Source organism: Aegilops tauschii, chromosome 6 (genome assembly GCF_002575655.3).
Source record: "Aegilops tauschii subsp. strangulata cultivar AL8/78 chromosome 6, Aet v6.0, whole genome shotgun sequence".
Lineage (NCBI taxonomy): Eukaryota > Viridiplantae > Streptophyta > Magnoliopsida > Poales > Poaceae > Aegilops > Aegilops tauschii.
Window position 1 is genome coordinate 367,856,870 of NC_053040.3, and position 9,201 is coordinate 367,866,070.

The window sequence follows — 9,201 nt, forward strand, 5'->3', positions numbered from 1 at the left end:
CAACAGGCAACGGAGTCGGCCAAGAGGAAGGACCGGAGGCACGCCGCGAACGCGAGGGATGAGGCCGTCGCCGCCACCGCCGCGCAGCAGGATGTCACCAACGCCCGCGTCACGGCGGTAACGAGGGAGGCGCTCTATATGCTAGGGTTAAACCATGGCCAGCACGGCCTCGTCAACGCCGTCGTCGCCGCGGCCAGCACCGGCTCATTGGTGTTTCCTCGGATGGTGCTGCCCGACTCGCCCTGCGCGTCGGCTTGCAACCCGATGCCCGGGTTCCACATGTACCCGCAGGCCTCCCGCCTCTCCGGGGAGTGCTCGCCCGACGTGAGCGTGGTCGCGCCTTCCACGCCCGTGCCCATCGACCTCAACGCCACCACGGTGGCCAGTGGCTCGTCATCCGGCGGCGTGAGGAAACGCGCGCGGCAGACGCCGGCCGGCGTGCTCCCGGATGCCGGCAACCTGTTCGAGGGAATGTCGTCCGCCGTCGACGAGGACTACATGCAGAACCTCATCTTCGAGGACGTTGCGCCGGCCGCTGGCTACAATCACGACGAGACACAAAGCCAGGACGGTCGCGGGCCGTTCAGGCCGGCCGCTGACTATGATCCCGACCAGGCGGCCTTCATGCGTGATCAGGTCAGCATCGACCTGAACGGCTTCCCACTCGGCCACGAGTTATCTGACGACTACGGGCTAGAGAAAGAGGACGAGTGCGACATCGGAGTGGAGCCTTTGTTCGAGGACGAGCTCGCCAACCAAGCCGCCGGTCCTAAGCCGAAGCGCAAGAGCAAGCGCACGAAGGCATACACGGCTGCCGAGGACAAGCTTCTTTGCGAGTGCTGGCGAGACATTGGACAAGACCCCAAGACGGGCGCCGAACAAAAGCATTTGGATTCGTGTCCACCGAGAGTTTCATGAGCGCAAGAAGTTTTCGCCTTACCAATTTGTGAGCACGCGCGGGTGGGTGTCCATTTCCAAGCGATGGAGGGTGATCCCACAAGAGTGCAACAAGTTTTGCGCCACTCTTGAGAGCGTCAAGGCCCGCCCCGTGAGCGGCATCGGCATGCAAGACATGGTATGCTAGCAAGCCACCCTCTTTTGTGTCGTCAAGTTCATGCTTGCGTGTTCATTTGCATATCATTTGCCCATATGCTTGCATGGAAACATTTTGTATGCATTTCAAGCTTTGGAGGCATTCAAGGTTCAACACAATGACAAGTGCTTCAACCTCTCCCATTGCTTTCGGGTAATCAAGGACGAGGAGAAGTTCAAGGTGCAATATGCCGCCCTCAAGTCGCGTGGGAGGAAGCAAGTCGTGGAGGAGGTTGGGGAGGGCGAGCCGGCACGGCCGCGGGGGAAGACCAACTCCAAGAAGGAGGACAAGCGGGATGCGGCATCCAACGCCTTGATCGCAAACGTGTAGGGTATGATGAACAAGAAGGACTCAAGGGAGGAGGAGCGTTGGCGTTTCAAGGCGGAGCAAATGGACGCTTTCATGGAGATCCAAAGGAGAAGGCTTGAGATGGACGCGAAGAAGCAAGCCAAGATGTTCGAGCTAGAGGCGGAGAAGCAAGCCAAGATGCCAGAGATCGGGGCAGCCAACGCCAAGACCAAGGCGAAAGAAGTGGCTCTCGCGAGCATGATGATCGGGGTGAAGATCATGAAGGTGGATCTCAACACCGTGTCGCTAAGGAAGAGGCCGTGGTTCGAGAAGATGCAGACCAACATGCTCAAGTTCGACGACGAGTGATCTATGGCGGCGATCGCCATCTTTTTTGTATGCCGGCAGGTGTGCTGACATGACCGCGGGAACCACGATGGCGTGGTCGAACTCAAGTCCCACCCTTTTTTGGGGTGCTGGCATGTGTGCCGGCCGGTTGGCGAGTGCACCAACATAAACTGTGGTGATATTTTTTTAAGCCGGCATTGTATGCCGGCGCTGGCATGGTGCCGATATGGGACATGGCTGCTGGCATGATCGGCCGCGGGCCTTTTTTTAAAGTTAAGTGCGTACATGAAATGGGCCGGCGCGTTGGGTGCACTGCCGACCCAAATGCAAAAACAGGGCGGACGCCGGACGGGCGGCCAATCCAAACAAACAAAAAACAGACAAATGCGTTGTGCGTTTGGGTCGGCCAGTTGGAGTTGCTCTAACAGGATGCCAAGTCCTCGCAGACCTCGCCCATGTATTAACAGTATCACCGTGTCGGGGTCAGCATCGCGCTTGCTTGCATCGTATACATTGCCAACCGTGATGGTACATATGATATGAATAGCAGTGTAATCAGTGCTAGAACGAAGCGTCATGGGCTGGTCATGGAGGCTCTCGCGCCGACCGGCGCAGCGCGCACACGGCGACACGATGCGAGTTGCCATTGATTGGGCCTGCGTGTACCAGAAGGGGCGGATTCGGCAAGCCAGCCGTCGGCCGTCACGATGGGGCGCTCCCTCCGGTGGCACATGAACGAATGAATGAATGAATCTGTCGGGCGCGCGGTCTCTGTCGCGGGGTGGCTCATCTCATCTCGCCGCGCGTGTTCGGCGGCGGACAAGCGCCAACCCCGATCCGACGCTGCGGGCGCAGCCACGCGCGCTACGAGTTTGGGTGGTGATGGTGCCGAGGCTCGATCCGTCTGGTTGCGGCGCTGGGTTGCCCGTGATAGCTATGGAAATGGAGTTGGAGGAGATCGACAGCAACAGGGTGTGCATTCAATGCGGATGACGAGCGGTGCCGAATGTCCCAGGAATGGATCGACATGATTGGGCCGGAGCGGATTGCCAAGGCCGAGAGGGATGCCACAGCAAGCAACATGTAGTAGTACACGACGCAGCTGGCAACAATAATGCACACTGGCTGTAGAGGACCGACTACTCATCTCAACTCAACTGGAGAAGAACAGTAGCCCTTAATTCGCTGATCCCTTCGATCGGAGAAGCGAGCATTTGTAAGAGAACATTTCGACCTTACAGCATCGGCTGAGGCTCCAAAATATGATATGTGCAAATTCAGCTCGAAAATAAATATCACAATATACAGCCCGAGTATGAACAGACGACCAAAGGAAACTGTGTCCACCCGAAAGAAAGAGTAAAATAGAAAACTGGAAATACTAGGAAGCCCAGCGCAACGAGTGACCACTTGACCAGAGCCAACCTCCAACTCCCTTTACTAACACTAGCAGATGCTATAGACTATATGTCCATGTTCGCAGTGAGATCAATCTACTAGGCTCAGACAGTGGGGCTGATGATGCCGACAACAAATCATTCCATGGTAGCGAAATGTGTCACAGAAGAGAAAGCAGCATGACTTCTTCGATGTCAATGGCGTACCAAATATGTCAGATAGTTTGAATCAGCGTTCTTCAGAAATGTTCCCTTGAATTGAGCGTTCTTCAGAAATGTTCCCTTGAATTGAGCGTTCTTCAGAGATGTTCTGCATTGCAAGGAAAATTTCCTCATCAGGTTATGTTGGATATCGATGTTAACAAGGTATGCAAGAACAACATTATTCAGTACACAGAAAATGAGTGTCTACTTCATGTTAACAAAATAAAACAACTGCCAAAAGTCATTAGGCTGTATTCTAGTAGTGAAAATTGACAAAACTAGGACACACTAGCAGTGAACTGTATCCGCAAAAAATGTTTGTCCAGATAAATAAACTTTAGTTTTGTCACGGCCCAGGCTCTGGAGAGCGTAGCCATGCAGATCCTTGTGCGCCGTGGGCGCAAGGGGGTTAGCGTTTGGGGATCGGAGGCACGCCTCCTCTTTTCTTCTTTATTGATTCTCTGGTGTCCACATACTAGGCTTAGGTCCCTTTATATATAGGGCCGGCTGATACAAACTCAACTGAACTTTCCAACTAACACAATCTTTATCTATGGAAATAATTATCTAACTTGATATGCAAGCAAACTAAAGATAAAGCCTATCTCTAAGCAGATTTCGGACCCTCCCTGTTCCTGCGCTTGAAGTGCTGGCCCCACATGACATGTACCCGAAATAAGTTGTGAAGAGCTTAGTGTACAGTTCTGAAGAGATTACTGTACAAAGGGCTAGGATTTAGTGATATTACGTTGTCAATAGCTCAATGCACAAAGGGTTACATGATTGATCACTATACGAGCATAGAATGGCCATTCCTGGAACTAAGAATTTAAAACCAAGTAAAATATGCAAGGACACCTTAAAAAGTATATCAAGAATCAGAGATAGAAATGGAAAGGTAATCAAATAATGGAAGTATATACAACCATACTTAAATAGTGTATCTGTGCTCATGAATCATGATTGTGACTGATGTGTTGCCTAGAATAACCTTTGGGACATTTACAGATATGTTGGTTACTTATATGTTGCTGAGAATAACCTCTAGAATATTTATTTGACAGATTTAACCTTTAGAGTTTAGTGTCTGCTCAACTTTCTCTATCTCTGCAGTCCTCATCCAACTCCTCTTTCCTCCCAATCCATCATGTCCTCATCCAAGATCAAACTCCCCTCTGTAGTCCTCATCAAGTGCTGGATTGATGCGCCGGTGGACACCCAAGGCCGTGGTGACCGAGCAGACACTGGCGCTACTCCCGCTGACTGTGAAAGAGACCTCGAGGGGCAGATGAAGACAGTTGCTTTGAGCGGCGGAGAAAGACAGAAGCATGTCTCACGCTGTGATGGTGGAGGAGGATGTGAGGTGGTGACTAGGCGGGCTCGCTGCTGAGGGCGGCCGCCTCGGAGGTGAGGCAGCAACTAGGTGTACGCGTCACTTGAGATAACCATTCTCGGTGTCCAGATTTTAGGAAGGTTGTGATGCGGTTCCAAGCTCCATCACCATGGACTTGTCCCCACGGAAGCGTGAGAGGGAGAGGTTGGTGGCAGAAGAGATGGATCTTTTATTCCTACAACCAATTTGCCATCGGAGCAACTAGTTGCTCCGGTTCAAAGGTTTTCTAATTTGACAACGCCTCCACAATGGTGCGAACCAGTGCCAAATGCCAAATTTAGCATTTGGCATCGCTATTTGGCCAATGGTGGGGCTGCCCTTATGTTACATTACTTGTAAAATTTCAAGTTGAATCTGACTCAAGATTCTTAGAGTAAACTTTAATGAGAGGTTTTGTCGGTTATTAGCAAGAAGCCTGTGTATTTCTATGGACTAACAAAATCATACAACATGTTTATATGATAATTACTTTCTTCTATTGGGGTGCTGCACGGTGTACCCGGATATTCGTTATCCATAGGAGAGTTTGTGCAAAATAGTTTCCAGTGGGTCCCCTGGGTGGTAAGCAGTCTCACCTCAGTCTCAGCCGCTGGTAGCAACTTGGACGGTTACTTAGTATGATCTCAAGGCAAATGGTTCATCACCACCAACTGGTTTGTTTATAGGAGCAAAAATATAGGATTTATTCCCGTCTTTCAAGTTTAAAAATGTCGCATATACCATTGGTTGCAGAATAGGCATAGTTAGGGCACAGAGAATGTGAAATTTCAAGCACATTTCACTAAATCATATGTTATATTACAGATGTCTAGTCATCGGTTTTTGTTATAAATATAGATAGATTAATAATCATGAAGGGAATCTGATGTTGCAGGTAAGGGTAAAAATAGAGGCTATAACTCTTTCTGGATAATACACATGGGAATCGTGCATATTTGCATTACTCGGAAGGGAAAATGGATACCTAAATGTCATATCCTAATTAGATCGATACTGAATTGACAGGTTTAGCATTTAGCATGTAGGTAAGGTTGCCCCACACCGTTGAAAGGAACTGTTAAGCAGATGTATGGATCAAAACATGCGAACAACCTAGGTTTCCTGAACCATTGGCAATTCAGCGCCTCAATGAAATGCCTTGCTCTCAACTTCATGGCTTCCAACCTGATTATGGTGAGCAGCGGCTGGACCTCGGAATATTTGTTGTTGAAGGGCCCATTTCTCTTCCTCCACAGAAACAGTGAAACCTTCCCTTTTCTCCCAGTTTTTGGCAGAGTAAGATAGAGATGAAGGGGCAGATGGCTGTGTTCTCCCTGTTTTGGCACGAGCAAGACAGAGGAGGAGGTGCAGATGAATGTGGCACAGAAATGGGGAATGAAGGAAGGCTTCCCATTGTGTCCTGATTAATTTCGTGGTTCAGGTGGAGCTGAACCCATAATCTTTCTTTGATTACAATCAAGAGAAAAAATGAATTGAATTGCCTAACAGTTTTTATTCGAAAGCAACCAAATTGAATGCTTTCTCTAAATTGGGGCTCTGGTTAACCAACAAAGAAGGCTTGCAACTGTAATACAGAGACCAAGGGCAGTTTGTCATGTTTAGATGGTTAGTGTAACTTTCAGGTATCCATCACGCACAGATAAAATCGTTCCCACTTTGATTTTTTCACCACCATAAATTTCATAAGCACTCAAAACCAGTGGTTGGCATTTTACATGAAAACCAGAAACATCATGTCAAAAGTTTATCATAAGCTGAAATTGATGCGAAAAATTAGCAAATCCTATGCTTCATGGGGTCCAATGGAGGAAACCGAATTGAAGTAATATGGAACAAAAAGTTTTATGATATGTTTGTTACTAATCAGGTTATACATGTCCAACAACTCATAACCTATATGTGAAATCACCTTCATTAAATCTTCAATATGTTGCTATTTTTCTGAGAAAACGCAAAGCTTCCGCCTCAATGCATTGATAGAAAGAAGAGAAATACAAATGTACAAGCCTAAGACTAGACTGAGCAACCGACCACTCAAGGAAAGACCACGACCAGCAGCCACAAAATAAACGTTACAACTGACGCAATCAAACAAACCCCGGCCTAGATGCCACCGAGACAAGCATTAAAAATCATGAGCTGCGGCGCAATTTCTACGCACGACGCAATCCGTGCCATACACCTCAACCGGACGTTTATCACGAGCTTGCACGCACGCACTGCCGATTGGACAGTGCTGAACCGGTTCGCGCTGTAAGTTCAATCACTGAATTTCTCGCGCTACATTTAGGTAACATTAAATGTGCTACTACCATGAATCAACAGAAACTATTTCTTAGATGAACCCACTGCAACTGCAAGACATTAATCAAAATTATAGAACGGTGAAACCATAAATTACAATTAGGATGGAACCAACCTTGTCAGACCCGGAGAAGCTGGACCTTGTTCTCAATGGAAATGCCCATCCAGTCCGGGTGTCCGGCCACCCACTGCAGCTGGTTTATCTCGGCACCCGCATCATAAACAAGAACTGGATCAATCCCTTCGGGAGGCACTGCTGCCGGTGCCTCAGGCAGCTCCCAGATGAGCGCCTGCCCGTCGTCCCCTGCGGAGCAGAGGTGTCTTGCAGCCTGCGGTGCCCACGCAACAGCGTTGACGCATCCCCCATGCCGATGTAGCTCGGCCACAGGCACCCCGGGTGCGCGTATGTCGAGCACAACGACGGCGTTGCTGTCCATGAGCAGGGCGGCCATGTACCGTAGGTCATAGCGGTTCCAGGCAAGCCTGAGGAGCGGCGTGTCCGGGCGGGGGCTCTCGTAGACGATGGTGGAGTGCTCCTTGTCCCGGAGATCAAAGACGCGGACGGAGCCATCGGCGGAGACGGAGGCGAAGACGCCGGCCTCCCCCCAGGCGATGTCGTGCACGGCCTTGTCGTGCGCGATGAGCTGCGTCTCGACGACGCCGCGCTCGATGTCCCAGACGGTGCAGGTGGTGTCGATGGAGGCGGTCCCGATGCGGCGGGGCTCGATCTCGTTCCAGTCGAAGGAGGTGAGGGGCGCGCAGAAGTCGGAGGCGGAGGCCTTGCGGTTGTCGAGGACGGAGCGGAGCTCGGGGGCGGGGGCGGAGGCGGAGAGGTCGTCGAGGGGGGCGTGCCAGAGGCGGAGGGCGTCGGAGGAGGAGGCGAGGAGGGGCGTGGAGGCAGCGCGCGGGTTGAACTGGAGCTTGGTGGGCGGGTAGGGGTGGTCGAAGGAGAGGGAGGGGACGGCGCGGAAGGAGGCGGCGGTGGGGTGGACGGAGTCGAAGCAGAGGAGGGAGACGCGGTTGTGGAGGTCCTCGAGGAAGCTCCCGGCGGCGAGGACGGGCGCGGAGGGGGAGAAGGCCAGCGCGTAGATCGAGTGGGGGAGCTCGCACGTGAAGGCGTAGGGGTTGGGCGCCGCGTCCGCCCCCGCCGGCGAGGCGGCCGCCGACGGCGTCGGCTTCGGCTGGTCCATGGGGAGAGGGTTTGCCCTGTTCCGTGTGGATTTGGGGGTGGACTTGTGCCGCTGGCTGCTGGGGCTCCTGGCCTGGGTGATTGTTTTACGGCGGGGGTGTGGAGGAAGTTTCAGCGCTCTCGTCGTCTCGTGCACTCCAGCGGGCGGCGGGTGAACGGAGACCTGGCAAGTGAGCACGAGGGTTGAAATCGATGGAGCCGCCGGTCTACGGGTGCAGTGCGCGGCGCACGGGAGGAGGACCGACGAATTTCCAGAGCAAAGGAGTGTCGTTCGAGTGAGATTTTGACCGGAAAACGCGATCGGGATGGTCATGTTCTTTTCTTGAGGGGAAAGCTTGCAACGCGATTATATTCATATATATGTACAACTTCTCTAAGGAAATACTAGAACAAACATAAAATTAAAAAAATGTCATGCTTATCTCAATCATAAATGAGTTGTTTTTCATCATATAAGAAAAACAAAGCATTCGTTTGAAGAGTTTTGAGTGTATGCTAAAATGTATATGGACTATGTATAATGGAATCCTTAAGAAAAGGATAATGATTTTAGTCAGGCGACCCGCAACTGCGTTCACCCGTCGCCTCCTACTCCCCCCTCCCTCTCCTTATCCCCTTCCCGTGGCTTCCGATTCACTCATCCTGCGCTGCCTCGCCTCATCTATCGAAAAAGATTTTCGCCCCGCTTTATATGTAAAGCAACGATTATCAACAACATGATACAAACACACGCCACCACAACACACGCACACATCCAAGCAGAGATGAAGCTAGGATAAAAGGTCGCGGGGGGGGGGGGGGGGGGGGGGTTCAACACGAACAAGTAGAACTCATGTATGCCCTAAAAATAAAGTAGCAATATTATATGGCTAAAAATGTGTATCTCGTACTAAGTAACATGTCTATAATTTATTTATTTTGAAACGAGAGGGTTTTCCTACGCCCCAATTTTTATTAAAAAGTGAAGGCAAAACGGCCACACACA

General features: G+C 51.0%; 1 protein-coding gene across 1 annotated transcript; it reads right to left on the reverse strand.

Moving 5' to 3' along the window:
• Nucleotides 1-2,942: 2,942 nt before the first annotated feature.
• Nucleotides 2,943-8,535, reverse strand: LOC109740733 (protein TRANSPARENT TESTA GLABRA 1). The gene is made up of 2 exons (XM_020299784.4): nucleotides 7,143-8,535; nucleotides 2,943-3,436 (listed from the first exon to the last, which is right to left on the reverse strand). Exon 1 carries the CDS (start codon nucleotides 8,527-8,529, stop codon nucleotides 7,147-7,149), a length of 1,383 nt encoding a protein of 460 aa, XP_020155373.2. The 5' UTR covers nucleotides 8,530-8,535; the 3' UTR covers nucleotides 2,943-3,436; nucleotides 7,143-7,146.
• Between the last annotated feature and the right edge of the window lie 666 nt (nucleotides 8,536-9,201).

Coding starts and splice junctions, on each gene's coding strand:
- LOC109740733 (XM_020299784.4), bottom strand. CDS start 8,529: ATGACCATCCCGATCGCGTTTTCCGGTCAAAATCTCACTCGAACGACA.